This window comes from Theobroma umbraticum, unplaced genomic scaffold, assembly GCF_002168275.2.
Source record: "Theobroma umbraticum cultivar Fairchild unplaced genomic scaffold, ASM216827v3 scaffold_130.0, whole genome shotgun sequence".
NCBI lineage: Eukaryota > Viridiplantae > Streptophyta > Magnoliopsida > Malvales > Malvaceae > Theobroma > Theobroma umbraticum.
This window is the reverse complement of record NW_018397264.1, coordinates 7,759,003-7,777,749: the sequence shown is the minus strand read 5'-3', so window position 1 is coordinate 7,777,749 and position 18,747 is coordinate 7,759,003. Positions and strand designations below refer to the sequence as shown.

Below are 18,747 nucleotides of genomic sequence, written 5' to 3'. Positions count from 1 at the left end.
AATCGAAAATCAGCAGTTATGTCTTAGCAAACTCTATACAAAGACACACATGTCAATGCCATCGTCTGCTCAAGAAATTACATGCACAGGTGAATTGCCTCTTTTTATAATTTTACGTGTAAAATAAAACTTAATTGATTACAATAACGTGTAAATATTTTTCCATGAAAATGACAGTCCTCCGACAACTATAAACCGCAATGTCTCTTCAACCATCATCAACGACAAATTCTTGCTTTATCCTATCAGCCATTGCCATTGGGAACTTAGTATCGTGTCTCTGAGAGAGTCTTTTGTGATAAATTTGGCTATTCCTTCATTTCAAAAGTCGTACAAGACAATTAAAATCCCATTAGGATTCGTAACTTGGATTGTTATTAGGATAGTTGAGCTCATGAAAAAGCAAAATCATCTCATGTAGTTAAAGCGTTAATTGTTTAGGTGAAGGTTTGAAGAACAAGCCACAAACATAATCTCAGCACACAGTTGCGATGATGGTTTTGAGGAAGACATGTCCAAAAGGTCAAAGAGAGATGTAAGAGAAGTATATCTCACGTTTCTTCCAGATTGGATAGAGAAGTTGAATCTCTTGTTTCTTCCAGATTGCATAGCGATGTTGAATCTCACGTTTCTTCCAGATTGGATAGAGAAGTTGAATCTCTTGTTTCTTCCAGATTGCATAGCGATGTTGAATCTCACGCTTCTTCCAGATTGGACAACGTTTTCTTGCTAAGCCTTGGAAAAAAACATGGTCGGAAAAGCTGCACAAGTCCATTTCTTCCGCAAATATATCTTTACAGGACACAAATGTCAATGCGATCGTCTGGTCAATAAATGAAAAATTACACAATCCAGGGCCTCACAAGGTTTCCAGGAATCAAAGCCAGTTCTTGGTAGACATGACAGAATAATCGAGAATCAAGTGGATGAACAATTTAGGCTGAGAATGATTTTTTAAGATACATGATCAGTGCATTAATAATGATGATGGCTGCTTATCTGCCAGAACCCAGTGGTTCAAAAGGCACATAGTTTACTTTCAGCCTTCTCTGATTAAACATGTAAACCCACAAAGGATTGGCAACATGCACATCTAGTTAGTCAACAGAAGTATCTGTTACATTTGTCATCATTAGTCAGCAACATATCTGCATGGGCCCAAAAAGAATCCTGGCTGAACACACTCTCACCCATTACCTAGAATGTCATCCAAGATGTGAATTGGTCCCAAATGACCTAAGCTGTTAAACAAGCATTGGACTAACACATTCCATGTTGCAACATTGGGACATATCCCTTCCTTTATCATCTTATTAAGGAGACTGATGGCCTCTTCTAAACCAATCCAATTACAGAGGCCCCAAAGAAGACTAGTGTATGAAATTATGTCTGGATGCCAGTCACCTCCAGCACTAATGCGATCAAAAACTCGGACAGCGATCTTCACCTTACCTCGCTTACAGTATGTAAAGATTATTATGTTATATGTGATTGCATCAGGTTTTGTACCTCGAAGCAGCATGTTCCCGATAAGTTGCAGAGCTTCCTCTAGCATACCAGCATGACAAAATCCAGACAAAATGGTATTGTACGTGGCTAAATTCCATTCTATCCCTTTTTCATCAATCTCTCTCACAATCCCAAATACTTGTTCTAGTCGATTTACTTTGATGAGACCGTCCAGTAGCTCATTATATGTAATTATGTTAGGTGCACAAGCATAATGCCCCATTCGATCCAGTACTTTTACTGCCCATTCCACTCTTCCACTACTACATAAACCTTTGATAAATGTGTTGAAAGTAACTGTGTTAGGAGGACAGTTTTCCAACACCATCTTCTCTATAAGAGAATGAGCTTGCTCAAACATGCAATGCCGACAAAGGACATCCACCATGCTGGTGTATGCCACAACGTTGGGATGACAACCATTAGTTATCATTTTGTTCCATGTTTCAGATGCACCAACCAAGTCGCTGGACTTTGCAAATCCATTAATAAGAGAGCTATATGAGGTTACATTTGGAGTGCAGCCATTTTCCTCCATCTGAGAGGAGACAGATACAGCCTCACTCACCTTTCCATTTAAGCAGAGACCATGTATTACAGTGTTATAGACAACCACATTGGCTTCAAGTCCCTCTCTAATCATCTGGTTCCAGAAGTCGAAAGCTTCATGCACCCTTCCTGCCACGAAATACCCCTTTATCAAAGAAGAAAAGGTATAGATATTGGGGCTGCATCCACTCACAAACATCTTGGCCAAAACTGCAAGCGACAACTCAACGTTTCCCACACTCGAAATGCAACTGATAATCATCGAATATGTTCTAACATCAGGGTCTAATCCCTCCACCAGCATTTCATTTAATAAACCAAATGCCTCCTTAAGCTTGTATTCCCCACAAAATCCACTTATCAACGCATTATAAACACTCACATGCGATCTAAATCTCATTGCAAGCTCCCTTGCTTCTTCAACCTTACCAAGCTTACACATTGAAGAAATTATAGTTGTATAGCTCACAGCATCAGGAGCATACCCCACACTCGCCATTTCATTTAGCAACTTGCAAGCCACATCTATCTTATTATTCTTACACAAAGCTTTCAAAAGAATATTGTAAGTAGGCAAATTCGGCTCCAAACCATCTCTCTTTATATTATTATATATCGGATAAATCATCGAGAACCTATTTTCACTAAGCAACGCATCCAACACATGGTTATAAATCTTAACAGTCGGCTCACACCCAAATTCCTTTATCCTATAAAACATTTTCAAAGCTTGTTCACCTAACCCCTTTCGGTGATAAGAATCAATCACAATTACAAACAAGTCCTCGCTGCAGCTAATTCCTTCTAACTTCATCTGATGCAAAAGATATTGAATACCATCTATTTCAGATTCAAGTGAAAGCTTCTGGATCATGCATTGGTATGTTTCTGGGGTGTGTTTAAAGGAATTTGAATTGGCAATGGACTTGAAATAGTTTAAAGCTAAAGACATGTTGGGTTCTTTATTTAATCTGCTAAGTACTTGGGATTCTTCGAGTTGGGTCTGGTTTGGTTCTGTTTGTGATTCTTTGTGGGGTTTTAAAGCTGGGTTTGTGTTCAAAATAAATGGTATTGAACGTTTCTGAACTTTCAACAATAGAGAACGTCCTTCTTTCAAGTACATAATTGATTGCGAACTAGCTCAAAACTTCACTGCCTGAATTCAGGGGAAAGGAAATCAAACGATACAAAGCCAACAATTTGGCTTACCTTTGAACAACGGCTTTGGTTCAGAACAGCAAGAGACTCGGAACTGAAGCAGATGACGACGCTTTTGCAGAGAGCAAGAACTTTTAGGTACTCTTGTCAGTGACAAAACGCTATAACAAGACGCCGTTTTTACCTCTCGAACAGAACCCACTTTGGGTCCTTTTGTAATTTAAGAAAACCGAAAGGGGTAGAAATAGAAATTATTAAAGTTGTAGGGGGTTACATAGAATTAACCGTAACAAATATAATAAAAGTACAAACAAATCGCGGTTTGCTGTCCCGAATCGAATTCTGAGTGGCAGAACATAACGAAAGAAGGGTCTCTCGGATTCTCCGATCTTCTGGGTAAGTCTTTGTTTTCTTTTTCTTTTTCACTTATGTTTGCAAATTTCTGCTTTTATAATCAAAACCCCACTTTTTGAATGATTTCTCGATGATTAGATCTATTACCATCTCTGCAATCCAATTTTCTTTAATGTGAAAGTCTGTTGATGTGCCTTATGTTCTTTCATGTTAATCAATTGAATTTTTGGAAGTTTTTTATAAAATCTGTGCTGTCTTTTGATGAAAGCTCCAAAACTTGAAAGATGCTGCCTTTCTTTTGTTGGGTCATTGGAATGGTAAAGTTTAGGTTTTTCTCCCACCATTCCCATGAACTTGTTCTTATTTAGTTTTTCATGGTAGCTTCTTGAGCAATCTCAGTTGTTGGGATAAAATTACCTGTCATAGTCAAGGGATGGATTGACCCTTAATTCGATAAATTTCAATGAGATCAATGCTTTTGTAAATCTGTTTTCTGCATCTGGTAATGCTGAAGTCATCTTTTAGACTAGCACAATAAGGGCTTTATGATTGTTTCCTTGAGGAGCTTTGCAAGAACTCGTTTAATGATCCTGCTGTTAGAGTAAACCTTCTCTGTTACATTGTGACTTTGAATGCTTGGATTTTATATTGCTATGCTGTTTTAAGTATTCTGCTTGTGCTTCAATCGGCATTTCTCTTTGCGATATGGGTTCTGCTATTGCTCTTTGTTTCTTTAAAGATATGGAATCAAGAGTATCTGCGGTTTGTATGAAATCTATGGATGATTTATTTATCTATATTTTTGTTTCCAGATAATTGTAAACCATATAAAGAAGAAGCTATGGCTGGACATAGTGATTCAAGTTCATCTGAGAAAAAATCAAGTGAAGCTATGAATGATGTACCAACTTATAGCGCAGAGAATTTGCAAAATAACATGAAAGTTATATATTACAGGTTTGTTTTCACTTTCACCGAGATGCTAAATTCTGTGTTGATGCCAATATCTGAGTATTGTTTGCATGTGCAGCCGGACATTTATGTCTATCATCGGAGGGGTTCTTGCTGGAATTTTGGGGTTCACTGGCTTTATGGGGTTTGTCTTATATTTTCTTGTCATGGCAATTACTTCGATTGGACTCATAGCCAAGGCAAAGTTCTCAGTTCATGCATATTTTGATAGCTGGAACCGGATTATACTTGATGGCTTCATGGGTGGGCTTATGGTAAGCTTCTTTATGTTTTGATTCGATATTACATCTTCTAAACTGTCTGCATAAGGTTCCTCTTATCAATATTCTACTTGAGGAATCAAAGTTTTCTGTTTCATCTATTCTTTAATAATTTATCAGCTAACAATTTTCTTATATTTTGCAGTCATTCGTGCTATTCTGGACGTATCCTTTCTTTAAATAGAGAAACTTTTAAGCAGTGATACATATATACTACCTGCTTTATGTCTTGCTTAATTAAGTAATAATGTAACCAAGTATTTATTGCTACTTCCTTGAACATAAATAGATTTGCCTATGACATTGTGCATATATTCTGAAGAAATATCTGCTACATCTCACCCGGAAGAGAAGCTGGCTTGTTGCCCTTGCTGCTGCCTATGACATATTCTTGTTATCCTTGCAATTCGCAAGCTGATTCTTATAGTTTTGTATCAATCCCTAAACCATTACGGGGTTTACCATTTGATTTCCTTTCTATTGCTTTTACCATTTAAAGTATCTATGTAACTTCATTTTAATATAGATAAGAGCCCTGAGAGAATGGAAGAAGGAATTTCGAACTATCAGAATGATCATTCCAAGTTTGGGAATGGATGTCTGAATTTCTATGCATGCTTCCCATTTTGCAACTTGTCCCATAAATTTAATGTGGATACATCCATTGATCTCTGAATTTTACTTGAAGACTAGAGGGTTAGAAAGAACAATTGGTTACGCATATAATTATGGCGAATGCAATAAGATAGGCATGGTAATGAAACATGTTGTAGCTATTACTGTGTCTGTGGAAAACAATGGAGAACAAAAATAACACCTCAATTGGAGGTTTTATATCTACTTGTTGATCTCTCCCTATACAGCTGATGTTCCATATTCTGAGACTCAGCATGACTGACTTCTTTGATATCGATCTCATGATGAATTCAGCAATTACATTACAATTGTGAAGACTGCAGCAGATGGAGTAATACCCTTCCACCGGCACAGTGATGATGCACTAGGCTATGGTGGCTTTTTAGTATTTCTACTTATATAATTTTTCACACCTGCAAATATCGAAATAACAAAGATTATTCAGACAGAGATATTCCAACTTTTAAGAGATTATTCTTGCTATGTGCTATTTGAGTCTTGGTTATAGAATCAATCTAAAGATATAATTCTTACCAACATCTGAGGGATTCTAAGGAGTGCAAAAGATAATGAGTAAAGAATGCTTGAGATTACAACAGCAGTAATCAAGTTGTTGACAAGTCGCTTGTCATCTTTCGTTGGCACGAATGCTGTTTTCAGTATATTTGTCAAGTCAAAGAGCCTGTAAGATATCTGCAAACCAAAAAATAAAAGGTTAGTGCACGAGTAATTTGTGATATTTGAGGTTTCAAGATGACACCATTTACTTACTGCAACGTATATGGAAGTGGTAAGCATGAAATTCAACATTGGGTAATCTGGGATCAGCGAAAGCAGCAGTTTAGGTTGACCATCTGGGACGCCCGATCTGCACGTTGATTGGACATTGCGTTAAGGAAAATAAATTGATGCAGGTGTGTGTGCATGTATATGTATCCTAAGCTATCACTTAAAAGTTTCACATCTTCTCTTTGCAAGCCGCTGAAGCAAGGATTCCAATCTTGTCAACTTAAACTTACCTTAGCCAGATGTGGATCTGCGAGATGTAGGTCTCCAGTGTTATCTTTCCAAGCCATCTGGTAAACAAAAAATGAATATCAGACAAAACTAGTTCTTATTGGTCTCCAAGAAGTAAAAGTACGAAACAAAAGATGGATTAAAGGGCTACTTACGCCAAAAGGGTTAAACTGTAACTTCGGAAGGACTGGGTGACATTTCGTAAACATATATAGACACTGATCAAAACAAGGAACAAGACTTAAGTACTTGCAAAAGTTTAAATATGTCAATATGAACACAAGTAAGATGACACCTACGTTATAGGGATCCATGAGGTATAAGGATGGTACTTGTTGTAAGTGACCTTGTCAAGCTTGTATATGTACTCAAACCAGAAATATCCCATCTACAAAAGTTTCATTAAAAGCACATGAATAAGAAATGGAAATTCAAGGAAACAAGTATACAAGTCTAAAGGTGTATATATATGATACCATCAGCGCTATAGTTGCCACAGCCATTTTTATTGATACCCGCCGCTTCACCTCTGCTTCCTCAAGTTTCTCCATCCACCTTTCAACCTGCAACAGTAGATCCCCAGCATCAAGCCCTTAACTCCAAAAGGAAAATATATTGTGGAAGCAAGACAGCTTGTAAGCCTCATTATTCCTAAATAAATTGCATTAATTCCTAGCAAGAAGATTCAACAAAAAGATGGCCAATAATTGCATCAGAACTTACAGTTGGATGATAGTATGCATATATCATTCCAATAATCCATATGTAACGATCAAGGCCTGAGCGGAAATGCCACTCATGCAAGCGGGGAAAGTTTGGTTTTGCAGGATCAATATAACCTGCAATGTTTTTTTAATTGTTCCCATCAACATGACCCACAATAGTTTAAACAGAAATTATACTTTGGAAAGTTACTTACCAAGGAAAAAGGTAAATGGGCTCCAGAGTATTTCAAACACTCCAGGCACTTCCCAGACTAGAATAACCACCGAGAAGCAGGCAATGAATTTTGCAGCAATGACTGACCCATTCTCATTGTACTTATTCAGAATGCCAAGTGCCCCATAAACCATAAGAGTGAACAGAGTATGCATGGGGCATATATAGTATAACATATAACTATTATTGAGGATGACACAGCAAAAAAACACCAAGAAATTGAGCCGCCACATCATCTGTTCAGCAAGACATACTCACTGTTGGAAGCAAATTAATCATAAGGTTATAATCTTCACTTTAGGGGGAATTCATACCTGTGCAAACCTTGCAAGACTGAAATCTTTGCGCACATAATAATATGAGAAGTTCCCAAATCCAGTCATCCACACATAAGCAGCAATGAAAACTCGGATAGCATTATAAATCTCTGTTGCTGCAAAGTAATGGTACATCAAAAATAAGACCTGTAAAACAGGAGGAAAAGAAAATAGTAAGGCTACCAATCCTGACGTACTAATGCTGAAAACTTGAGGCATAACCAGCATTAGCCAAAAGAGTATTTATGCAATCCAACACACATATTCTATCCTAGTAAACAGACAACAATCATTTGAGAAGAAGATTTTAAGGATTTACTACATCATGGAAAGAATCACAAACCTGCATCCAACCTTTCCACTCCTCAGTTTGATGTCTGTTCAAATAAAGTATAGATTTCCCCGAAAATGGTGACTTATCATGGTGTATCTTGAAAGAAGTTATTGCTGAAACTATGATGAGAAGGAAGTAGAGGAATAAGAAAAGATCCCGATTGTAATTCTGCACAGACAGATGATGAAATGAGAGAACTTAATTGGGAAAGCGATAAGAACGCCATAGACGATAATCGTTACAGTGAATTCGAATTGCATGACTTGCTACATCTTAAAAGAGCAGTAGAGTGTTTAATAGTCCATACTTCAATTAAAATTCATTTTAAATTTTTCACAAGTTCGGCATTTCCCCCTAATATTTAAAATCTATTTAGCCACAACACTATAAGATGGATTTGCACCATGATTTATCATAAGAAAGCAATCATCTTCACCTTTTTTGCAGAATCAAACACATCAGTGCGGTCACAAATGTAAAAATACGCCAAAAGACCACCGAATTCAGATCTATAAGAAGATAAACACAAAAAGAAACGCAAAAAGAGGAGCAAGTTACATTACGTACGATTACTTATTAGGAAGAAATGACTCATTTATCAATCAACAAAATAAAATTTACTTACATAGCTCGAAGTGTCAACCGATTCTCAACCAAGAAAGTCTCATCCATCATAAGAAACCTTCACATAACAAAGCATAAAAAATTAAATAACTCATCAACAAAAATCAAAAGAAATGAAAGAAAAAATCAACAGCTCCGATGACAAACTTGAAAATTGGAGTCAAGGAAGATGATGAAGTCCGAGCTTTAGGAGAAGCTGATTGAAGACCTCCGCCTTCCAATAAAACCGCTCTATCATCTTCTTTTACGGCACCGTTTCCGATCTCAACTAAATTCACATCAGAGTGCCTACTAACAGAAATAGGAAAAAAGCAAAAGAAAAGAAACGATTATTTACAACAAAATTTTCTTTTTCTCATTTTTCACCAATACATTACCTTGATTCTAATCGCATTACAAACGCAAAATGTAGAATTCAGAGCTTACGCTTTGGATGCGAGTGAATTTTTCTTGTACTCCAAATATTCTGCATAGATCCAAGCTGAAATCACCGGAAATATTCCGAGAAAAAACGACACCTGAAAAAGGCAATTCAAACAATATCTTTTTAAATATGTTCAAAATGCAAGATCTGAGAGCAACAAAGAATGCTGAAAGCACGCACCTGACCGGGAGTGATCGGACCGACGATCGCCATTTTCTTTTTTCGGCAACTTCCAACAAAATGACAGCGGAGTTACGCCAAAACGACGCACATTTCAGCGTAACAGTGAGCTTAAAAGAGAAAGAAAAAAAAACAGATCTGATTGAAATCTGGCTTCAGCGACTGAAAGGAAAAAAAAAAAACTGATAAGAGATCGAAGAACACGGAGAGATGGATTTGATTCGAATCTAGCGGTGCGTACCAATTTTCGTTTTTTTTAAAATTTATTTATACGGACAAAATATTTCAAAATAATTAAAACAAATTACGAGTGAAAAGAAAATGCGAAGAAACAGAGTACGAAATGGTTTTAGCGGGTTAGTGGAGAGTTGAGATTTGAGAGACCCGTGTTTTTCTCTTTTTATTTATAAATAAATAAATAAATAAATGTGGTAGCTTATGCTTAAGTTTAAATTAAAATAATTACTATTTTTGCTTAAGTGCGGAGAATGGGGACGGATATTGACGTGTCAACCTCGTGTGGTTAATCTTTCCACTATTTCTTCCTCATTATTATTTAAGGATATTTTTTAAATTTAGTTTAAAAATATTAATAATATTTATATCTTTTAATAATTATTTTTCAATTTTAAATACCAAAAATTGATCAAAATAATCAAATAATTTACTTCTCTTAGACGATTAATATCAAAATAGAAAAATCAACTTAAAAGGATCGAATTTAATTTATTTCGATAGATTATATTGATATGAAATGATTAAATTTATTACTAATTTCACATATAAATTAATCATAATTAATTAAAAAAATTTCAAATTCAACCGTCTCAAAATTTTTAAATCATGCAATTTCATTGAATACTATTAGTTTATTTTTGTTTAACTTTCTAATAAATAAAATTAAAAAATCATAAAATAATGAATTTCACAATTTCCATGAATTATTATTACTTTAAATTAAATTTTTTTTTATTTACTTATGATAATGTTAACCGAAACAGTAATAATAAAAGTGAGTACGACTTCAATATTGTTATCAAAATTAAATGAATTACACGTGTCAACGAATTCTCAATCGCTGAGCTGTCGGCAAAATTTTGAAGGGCCTTTTGTTGATACCACCGACATTAATTGGATGTGAGTGATCCCACTGTTATTTATAGCTGGCGTTGTCTAATCCCCTTGACTCCACATTGCATCACCCTCTGTGGCCCATTTTTACTGTGGGCCTTACCCTTGGCCCATTTGAATCCATACTTATTTTTGGAGCTGAAATTGGGCTCCCTCAACTTTGGATTTTTAAATAATAATAATAATAATAATAAGAAGAAGAAAAAGAAGAAAAAGGAATGGGAAAAAAATTGGAGAGGTGAAAATGATGGTTGGGGTTAATTTTTTATTACTAAATTTGTATAGTTGGATAAGATAAAAATATATTAAAATATTTTTAAATTAGAAAACTTAGCTTTGAAACTAACCATATCCGTTAACATCCATCATTTTCATGTCATCTTTCAAATTTCTTTAAATGATCAATGTGCTCCTAATTTTCTCTCTGTAACTTCAATAACCAAGAAGGATTAAAATAATTATTCAACAATTTGTTTCTATGTTTACTTCATCCTACCAAATTCTTTATATTAATACTCACTCCGTTCTTTCTTCTAAGTCCATCTTTTTTTTATGGCATACGAACATAAATTTTTTAGATATCTAATACTTTTATTTTTTATGTTATAAATTAATATTTTATAATTTTTTGACCTTTTCCATATTTAAAGGTATTGAATATCATAAAATTTATTAAAATCAATTTTCATCTTAATCTTTGTGAAAATAAAAAAGAGACGGAGTAGGGAGTATTATTGTTATTAAAATTGAGCTTGTAATATAAATGAATTTGCCGGTTTGGTTGTTGAATATGAACGCAATAAGCAAATTTAGTTATAATTAATTTGATTATGAAAACGAATTATTCCATGCTTGTACAACCGGCCAAGAAAGAAGAAGAAAATGTTGCATATAAGAATTGGTTTGGGGAACGAATTTGCAATCCATGATTTAATTAATTTAAGACAATAAGTTAGGCAATCAGATGACAAAGACAAAGCAGAAAGGGAAAGTGACAAAGAAAAACCAAAGGGTCTGTAGCTCTATGTTGTCTTGAACTGGTGGAACATGTAGCTCCAACCCGATCCTTACAAAAGCACAAGCACAAACAAGACAGTGCCAAGCCGCTTGTTGCATGAGACAAGTTGTCAATAAACAAAACAGAAAAACCCTTTGTTCAGGTGCTCACAAGGTCACTATATAATTCATCGAATCCAATCATTGCTGCTAGCTTAGAGGTTGGAAACTGCAGATTGTTGTTTTGAGAGCAATGCCGGTAAGACCAAGTAACACGAGGAAGAAATGGTACAAGACTGGAGTAGTGGATGCGGAGGAGGCACGGAGGAGGAGAGAGGACAGTTTGGTGGAGATAAGGAAGAGCAAGAGAGAAGAAAGTCTCCTGAAGAAACGGAGAGATGGGCATTTTTTCCTCGATCAGAATCTGTATCAGCTGCAGTTCAGTGAGCTTCCCACTGCAATTGTAAGAATTGACAGGAAGTTTTTCTTTCTTTTGTTTTTTCTTTTCCTCTCTCTCCCTCTCTCTCTCTGTGTTCTTGAACTGGGCTTCTTTGTCAGATGGGCGTCTGACTGCTGATAGTATAGGCTAAGGTCATGTGATTCAGTGACAAAGAAGCTCATGCATGCATTACATGCTTATCAAAAGTGGAAGGAGAGAAGAATTTTGGGTCTTTTTATGGTTATACACTACCATCTCTCTAAGCAGCATATTCCTGGGTCGGTAGTTTAATCCTTGAGATAGCAGTCCTTTGGGGATATGTAGTCATTTTTCAGACAAGGGTCTCTTGCAATCTGATCGGACTAGCTGACTTTTCCATCTGTGTATGCATGTATGGTTTTGCTTCAGTTACAATGACTTTTTCATGTGTACTTCTAACCCACATTCTTGATGACAGTTGGAAAGCCTTCCTTCGATGGTAGAAGGAGTATTATCTGATAATTCAGCATTGCAATTGGAAGCTACCACTCTATTTCGAAAACTATTATCAATTGGTTTGTTCAATGCTCTTGCTATAAAGATTTGTCTTGATTGTTTCTTTACTTGTATCTTAACTCGGATATATGCCTGCAGAGAGATGCTCTCCCATCGAGCAGGTGATCCAAGCAGGCATTGTTCCTCGATTTGTGGAGTTTCTTGACAATCATGATCAGCCTCAGTTACAGGTGTGTATTAATTAACAAGGTCCACACTTTTTCAAGTTATGCGGAGTTTATTTCACTGAATCATTCGGGCTTGATTTTCCATCTTTAGTTTGAGGCAGCATGGGCATTGACTAATATTGCATCTGGTACATCTGAGCACACCCATGTTGTTATGGAACATGGTGCTGTACCCAAATTTGTGCAACTTCTTGTCTCTCCAAGTACTGATGTTCGAGAGCAGGTCAGTTTCATTTTAGTCTTGATATATACTGTATATCTTTTCTTCTGGTGTTTCACTTCTGACGACTCCTTTGTTGACTCTCCCAGGCTGTTTGGGCATTGGGAAATGTTGCTGGTGATTCACCAAAGTCTAGAGATATTGTTCTTAGTCATGGTGGACTAATTCCATTACTGGCACAGTTAAATGAACATTCTAAACTCTCTCTCCTAAGGAATGCCACCTGGGCTTTATTGAACTTCTGCCGTGGCAAGCCACCAGCACCCTTTGACCAGGTAGGCAGGATCAGGCGAAATGCTAGTTTCAGAACCGTGCTTGTTTCCCTTTTTTTTTTAGTTATACATTTTGGGTGGTCTTCTTCTTGTTTAGGTGAAGCCTGCCTTGCAAACCTTGCAGCGCCTGATTCAATTGAGTGATGAAGAAATCCTGACAGATGCTTGCTGGGCCCTCTCCTATCTTTCGGATGGTACAAATGATAAGATTCAGGCTGTGATCCAGGCAGGCATCTGTCCACGACTGGTGGAGCTTCTTCAGTAAGATGTCTTGTGGTTATATGATGTTTATGTTTCATCTCTCCGGTTTATGCAATTCTCATTCTTTTTTGGGTTTATTATTTCCTACAGTCATCCCTCACAGAATGTGCTTGTCCCTGCACTTCGGACTATAGGGAACATTGTTACCGGTGATGATTCTCAGACTCAGGTATTTATCGAAATGTGAACTGATGGAAATCCCTGCACTTTTGGATTCAACAGGTTTGATCTTGTTATCGGCAGTCAAGAACATAAGTTATCAAAAAGTATTTACAACCTCTTCTGTTTTTGGAGAGTTGTACCAGATAACTGATCAAGACATTAAAAATATTGTTCATATTGTCTGAATCCTGACAGAGATTAACTTATGAAGTATGTTTTTCAGGTTGTAATTGACAACCAAGGTCTCCCTTGTCTCTACGAATTCCTCTCCCAGAACTACAAAAAGAGTATCAAGAAAGAGGCCTGCTGGACAATTTCAAACATCACTGCTGGAAATAGAAGTCAAATACAGGTTACATGCCGAAAGTATTTCTGAATGACTGTGTCCTTGTCAAAATTGGACTACATGTCACTACTCTGAGTACTAACAAAGATTGCTTACTCTTACTTTATCTGCAACAGGCTGTTATTGAAGCAAACATAATTAGTCCTCTTGTTCACCTGCTTCAACATGCTGAATTCGAGATCAAGAAAGAGGCCGCTTGGGCGATTTCTAATGCTTCCTCTGTCGGGTCCCGAGAACAGATTCAGTATCTGCTTTCCCCTCTCGCCTTGTAGATTCAACTGTCCCGCTTGGTTTCCAGTTAACAAAGTTGTTTAACTTCTTGTGTTTTTTGTAACAGATATTTGGTGAAACGAGGTTGTATCAAGCCACTATGTGACCTACTAGTCTGTCCTGACCCCAGGATTTTGACAGTATGCCTCGAAGCTCTAGAGAATATTCTAAAGATCGGTGAGGCTGACAAAGAATCAGGCAACAGTGCGGTCAACATCTATACCGAAATGATTGATGAATGTAATGGATTGGACAAAATCGAGAATCTACAGAGCCATGGCAACAATGAGATCTACAAGAAGGCAGTGACGATTTTAGAGAGGTATTGGTTGGAGGAAGAAGACGACGACGACTCTGGTAACTCAGGTTTTTCTTTCGGAGGTAACCAGTCCAACCCTCCCTTAGGGGGTTTCGACTTTCGTTGAAAACCTTTGCAAAGAAAGTTCTGCCAATGTTGATGAAGTTTGGCAGGTTGGGAAGTAGTTTTGTGTGGGTTTTGTGTAGTCACGACGTTGACACTTTCTTGACATAAAAATTTGTCTCCACGTAATCATCAAAGCTGAAGCCAAAAGCCTTTTGTCTGTGTCTGTTGCATCCTTATTCAGGACATGAACATTGCTGGTTCTTTCACTCTCCCGGGCCCAGACCCCCGGTGAGTGCCATCTGTTCATTGGTTAAAAAGCTTTTAATTTAAAAATCAACACGTACTGAAAATTATTGCCAGAATAGCATTGTGCAGCCATGGCCCACGATGTCCCCCTGCATAATTTCTTTTATTCATTTGTTTGCCAAATTAAGTTTTGACAAGTTCCCTGGTTCTGGCTGGTTCCAGGTTTTTACCATATTCTAGTCTGATCCGACCAACAGGGATTGGGAGTGGGTTTGCAGTTGGCAGTGACCTGTTCAAGGCCCACGAGGCCAGTCGAACCAAGAATCAGATCAGACCACTTTTCAACATAAAGACAGAACCATTCGCTACTAGATTTTTAGATCAATCGATTGAAAATTGCAACAAGACCTATCATCAATCATCAACTCATCATGCAAAAAAATCACATGCCATCCAACAACCATTTCAATAGATCACAAGAATTCTTAAGAAAGAAAATCTGACTAGAAAAACATGCTATCAATTCTAAAAGATGGGGCGGAGGAATTTCTCAGAGTCTACAACTTGAGTCTAGAATCATAAACTTACACAAATTCTAAACCAGCTATTCCCAATAGTTTTCCTTTTTTCAGGAGAACATAACTATGCATTACCAAATTGAACATAAAAAGTCTACTGGTACCGAATCATGATGATACAACTAAAAAATAGAATGCATGACGCATCCCATCATTCTTTCCACAAAGACACAGAGATGGTTTCTTTAAGAGAGAGGAGAGAGAAAGAGATTGACCTATATGGGCATGGTCAGTCCTCAAACCAAGAAGGGGCCAGCCCTATCGCTTGGAGGGTCTCTCATCATCCTCTCCACCATCATCGTCGTCAGAATCATCTCTGTCCGACCTCTTCCTCTTGGGTGGAGCTTCAATCTTTCCACCAGCCTCATCTTCATCATCTTCATCTTCATCCTCTTCCTCAGCGTCCTCCTCACCATTCTCTTCTGGTTCAAAATCGCTAGCATCTTCCTCATCTTCAGCACGACCTACGGGCCGGACAAGGTATTCCGTCCCCATATCCTCCTACAAGGCAGGTAAACACGGTGACAAAAGAAAATTAACAAACCTACTTTCCACGGATTTTCCTAGTTGCCAAACATGGAACAAGATAAAGATGTACAAAAAGTACAGTAGATGAAACATTTTATGAAAGACAGGTGTCACGATTACTACAGAGAGGTATCCACAGAGAAGAGGGGTCAAAGACTACGACAACTGACTGCTAGGAGATTGAACGTACGATTCCTAACATTGAGAGGTGGGAAAAAAAGAACTGCGAAAGGAATCACTATTTCCCTTTGGATAAAATCCCACCGGGACACAGGATTTCTTACGGCCAACTTTAAAAAAAAAGAACAATACAAGATTTAAAGAACAAAACCCAGATGAATTCACTAAAATACTCAAAACTTGCTCAAAAAATTAGTTTGCTTTGTTTTGATAGAAGATCCAAGCAACTGGATTAAATAACTGGGAAACAAGTCACAAAAATGCACAAACAGAAAAATATAAGCCTAGATCTAAAACTTCTTGGACAAAAAGATTGGATTTTGGATCGTGAAATCGGCCATCAGCCGTAGTAGCCAGCTAATCTAAATCAACAGTATATGCTTTCAGATCTGCGAAGTTATGGTGATTAGATAGATGTAATAATTAAAGCAGTTAATGGAATGAAAGCCGCCAGTTATATTCTACGAATAGATCTGAGAGGAAAACTTAAGAAACACCAAATATCCTTCGAGAAACTGTGTAAGTCATGAAACTGAGCTCAAGTTTTAAGGCTCAGCCTCAGATTGGTGAAAGAATCAAACGATTAACAAACCAATGAGGGAGAAAAACACCGGATCTGAAATTTTCAGCTGAAAAATGCTTGAAAAACACAGAATTTTATAAATAATCACGATAATTAATTAACTGGAATTAAGGTAGATTAAGAGAATTTACCTCCCCTTCACCTTCCTCATCGTCATCACTGTCGTCGCCGTCGTCGTCGCCGTCGCCTTCACCGTCGTCGTCGTCGTCTTCATCATCCTCTTCCTCGTCATCATCCTCATCGTCATCCACTGACTGCACCGGAGGACCACCGGAAGAGTGAATAACCTGCACTTCCTCATCATCATCCTCTTCTCCTCCGTCGTCGTCATCGTCGTCATCGTCTTCCCCGTCGTCATCATCATCTTCGTCGTCGTCGTCGTCTTCTTCTTCCTCTTCGCCGCCGTCTACCTCACTTTCGTCCTCACCGTCCGCCTCTTCCTCCTTCGTAACCTTAATTTCCTTTTCCTCGTCATGTTCCCTCTCTTCCTCCATCAACTTCATCTTTAGAAAACTCGACAGAAAATTTCTCTCGTCTTTTTTTCTCAGAAAATAAAAATCAGAATTAAACTCAGAAATTTGGAAGAGAGAGAGCGGGGAGAAGGAGAGAGAGAGGAAGCTTGTTTGCTCTCTCTACCAGTAGCTTCTGCAACTGCGATCTCAGCCGTTGAAACCAGAATTCACGCGGATCGCTGACGTGGAGAGACATCGAACGGTCTAAATGAGAGAATATGTAATTTTTGCGGTGCTTGGATCATTGCGGCGCGCCCTTTCCCTCTTTTCTTCATCACCTGCTTGTCACGTGCGAGGAACTAGTTGGGGAATCTAGGGTTAAGGGTTTTTTTAGTAAATTCCTTTACCATCATAGTTTTATTTTTTTTCACATAATATTTAATTTCGTTCGGTAAAATTATTATAAATATTTTTAATTTAAAAATTAACTTATTTGTTTATGTTAAAATGTATTTTTGATAATTGTATTAAAAAGTTAACGATATAATTTTTCTAGAAACATAATTTATTCATAAAAAATTCATTAAAATACTAAATTTTGTATGAAAATCATAAAAAAATTGTAAGTGGAATTTATCTTTTTTTAAGAGATATGATTGTAATGTTAAGTTGGCCCGTTAACCTTAACATCCATCATTCAAGGGCTATATTTGGTGCATTCTCAATTTGTCATGCTCTAATTCCCCACTTGTATTTTTTAAATTTGAACTCTACTTTTTATTAAAGAAAAATTATGTATTAATTAATGAATTAAATATTTTAATGGATAACCTTTGATTTTGAAAGATAAAGAAGACTAAATAATCAAAATTTTATTCTTTTAAAAAGAGAAAAAATATATATAAATATTTACTCTTTTAGGATGTATTTTTTTAAATAAAGAAAATTAAAATAAATAATTTACTACTATAAATACGATATTTAAAATCTTTCACACTACTTCGGAAATTAAATTTATTGGGCAAAGCAAAATTTAATAGGATTCGATTAAAAATTGATTAAAAATATCATCAACTCATATTTATTAAAGCGATTACTTCCATAAATTCCATTAAAACTACTATAAATAATTTGGTTTGATTATTTCAATTTCGATCTTAAATCGATTAAAAATATTAATTTATTAAGACAGATTTCATTATTCAAATTTGCAAGTTGTGTGACAAATGTTTTTATATTTCAAAGAAAGAAAATCTAGAACTGAACATAAAAACAATGGAAACCCTTCTTTGCATAATTAGATATTTTTTTTAAAGTAATTGTGTACGATATTGTTATATAATGTCGAATTTTTGTTACCAAAATAAAAATTTGATATGTAATTAATTAGTAAACGTAAATATAAATATAAAATTAAAAAATAATTTCTCATCTAAATTTATATGTAATAAATTGACCTTTCGTAAAAAAATTTTAATGAAAGAAAAATCTAATATTCTCACCTTCATAAAATGACCTAATCCATCGATATCAGAACAAAAAGAAGACACGTGGCGGCTGAGTTGGATTAAACATGTGGGCTTAACAAATTTTCCCTCATTAGTTATGAATAAATAGGTTGAGGGAAAAATGTAAATAAATTAATGCCTTTTTTTCCCCACTTGAGCAAAATATCTTTGAGAGTTGAAAACGATCGGGGTTTGGCATTTAGCTTTCAAAGTCTT

At 36.3% G+C, this 18,747-nt stretch overlaps 5 protein-coding genes across 8 annotated transcripts; 2 read left to right on the top strand and 3 right to left on the bottom strand.

The window, feature by feature from the left end:
• Nucleotides 1-129: 129 nt before the first annotated feature.
• LOC110421589 (Pentatricopeptide repeat (PPR) superfamily protein) lies at nucleotides 130-3,501 on the bottom strand. Its single transcript, XM_021435201.2, has one exon. The coding sequence runs from the start codon at nucleotides 3,179-3,181 to the stop codon at nucleotides 1,187-1,189; it is 1,995 nt and encodes a 664-aa protein (XP_021290876.1). The 5' UTR covers nucleotides 3,182-3,501; the 3' UTR covers nucleotides 130-1,186.
• A 25-nt stretch (nucleotides 3,502-3,526) lies between these two features.
• On the top strand, nucleotides 3,527-5,368 carry LOC110421587 (Rab5-interacting family protein). The gene is made up of 5 exons (XM_021435198.2): nucleotides 3,527-3,612; nucleotides 4,383-4,527; nucleotides 4,601-4,796; nucleotides 4,948-4,967; nucleotides 5,092-5,368. Exons 2-5 carry the CDS (start codon nucleotides 4,412-4,414, stop codon nucleotides 5,120-5,122), a joined length of 363 nt encoding a protein of 120 aa, XP_021290873.1. The 5' UTR covers nucleotides 3,527-3,612; nucleotides 4,383-4,411; the 3' UTR covers nucleotides 5,123-5,368.
• A 160-nt stretch (nucleotides 5,369-5,528) lies between these two features.
• RWA2 (O-acetyltransferase family protein) lies at nucleotides 5,529-9,662 on the bottom strand. Of its 2 annotated transcripts, none has more exons than XM_021435196.2 (16): nucleotides 9,274-9,662; nucleotides 9,096-9,187; nucleotides 8,817-8,960; nucleotides 8,671-8,727; nucleotides 8,482-8,554; nucleotides 8,055-8,213; nucleotides 7,709-7,858; nucleotides 7,375-7,630; nucleotides 7,179-7,294; nucleotides 6,932-7,018; nucleotides 6,755-6,843; nucleotides 6,611-6,673; nucleotides 6,458-6,514; nucleotides 6,210-6,306; nucleotides 5,973-6,131; nucleotides 5,529-5,851 (listed from the first exon to the last, which is right to left on the bottom strand). In XM_021435196.2, the coding sequence occupies exons 1-16, from the start codon at nucleotides 9,304-9,306 to the stop codon at nucleotides 5,846-5,848; spliced, it is 1,638 nt and encodes a 545-aa protein (XP_021290871.1). In that variant the 5' UTR covers nucleotides 9,307-9,662; the 3' UTR covers nucleotides 5,529-5,845. The 2 variants fall into 2 exon arrangements, with proteins under 2 accessions (XP_021290871.1, XP_021290872.1); XM_021435197.2 differs by having other exon boundaries at nucleotides 8,817-8,957.
• A 1,883-nt stretch (nucleotides 9,663-11,545) lies between these two features.
• Nucleotides 11,546-14,630, top strand: LOC110421208 (importin subunit alpha-4-like). Its single transcript, XM_021434728.2, has 10 exons — nucleotides 11,546-11,863; nucleotides 12,297-12,393; nucleotides 12,473-12,564; nucleotides 12,653-12,784; nucleotides 12,871-13,056; nucleotides 13,151-13,314; nucleotides 13,405-13,483; nucleotides 13,700-13,828; nucleotides 13,939-14,066; nucleotides 14,160-14,630. The coding sequence occupies exons 1-10, from the start codon at nucleotides 11,654-11,656 to the stop codon at nucleotides 14,515-14,517; spliced, it is 1,575 nt and encodes a 524-aa protein (XP_021290403.1). The 5' UTR covers nucleotides 11,546-11,653; the 3' UTR covers nucleotides 14,518-14,630.
• Nucleotides 14,631-14,781: 151 nt separating this feature from the next.
• Nucleotides 14,782-17,196, bottom strand: LOC110421209 (uncharacterized). Of its 3 annotated transcripts, none has more exons than XM_021434729.2 (3): nucleotides 16,703-17,196; nucleotides 15,496-15,781; nucleotides 14,782-14,991 (listed from the first exon to the last, which is right to left on the bottom strand). In XM_021434729.2, the coding sequence occupies exons 1-2, from the start codon at nucleotides 17,072-17,074 to the stop codon at nucleotides 15,539-15,541; spliced, it is 615 nt and encodes a 204-aa protein (XP_021290404.1). In that variant the 5' UTR covers nucleotides 17,075-17,196; the 3' UTR covers nucleotides 14,782-14,991; nucleotides 15,496-15,538. The 3 variants fall into 3 exon arrangements, with proteins under 3 accessions (XP_021290404.1, XP_021290405.1, XP_089640474.1); XM_021434730.2 differs by having other exon boundaries at nucleotides 14,782-14,943; XM_089784348.1 differs by lacking the exon at nucleotides 14,782-14,991 and having other exon boundaries at nucleotides 15,203-15,781; nucleotides 16,703-17,193.
• Between the last annotated feature and the right edge of the window lie 1,551 nt (nucleotides 17,197-18,747).

Coding starts and splice junctions, on each gene's coding strand:
- LOC110421589 (XM_021435201.2), bottom strand. CDS start 3,181: ATGTACTTGAAAGAAGGACGTTCTCTATTGTTGAAAGTTCAGAAACGT.
- LOC110421587 (XM_021435198.2), top strand. CDS start 4,412: ATGGCTGGACATAGTGATTCAAGTTCATCTGAGAAAAAATCAAGTGAA. Junction 4,528..4,600: donor ATGAAAGTTATATATTACAG/GTTTGTTTTCAC, acceptor TTGCATGTGCAG/CCGGACATTTATGTCTATCA. Junction 4,797..4,947: donor GCTTCATGGGTGGGCTTATG/GTAAGCTTCTTT, acceptor TATATTTTGCAG/TCATTCGTGCTATTCTGGAC.
- RWA2 (XM_021435196.2), bottom strand. CDS start 9,306: ATGGCGATCGTCGGTCCGATCACTCCCGGTCAG. Junction 8,555..8,670: donor CGGTTGACACTTCGAGCTAT/GTAAGTAAATTT, acceptor ATCTTCTTATAG/ATCTGAATTCGGTGGTCTTT. Junction 6,515..6,610: donor TACAGTTTAACCCTTTTGGC/GTAAGTAGCCCT, acceptor TTTGTTTACCAG/ATGGCTTGGAAAGATAACAC.
- LOC110421208 (XM_021434728.2), top strand. CDS start 11,654: ATGCCGGTAAGACCAAGTAACACGAGGAAGAAATGGTACAAGACTGGA. Junction 12,394..12,472: donor TCGAAAACTATTATCAATTG/GTTTGTTCAATG, acceptor ATATGCCTGCAG/AGAGATGCTCTCCCATCGAG. Junction 12,785..12,870: donor GTACTGATGTTCGAGAGCAG/GTCAGTTTCATT, acceptor TGACTCTCCCAG/GCTGTTTGGGCATTGGGAAA.
- LOC110421209 (XM_021434729.2), bottom strand. CDS start 17,074: ATGAAGTTGATGGAGGAAGAGAGGGAACATGACGAGGAAAAGGAAATT. Junction 15,782..16,702: donor ATGAGGAAGGTGAAGGGGAG/GTAAATTCTCTT, acceptor CCTGCCTTGTAG/GAGGATATGGGGACGGAATA.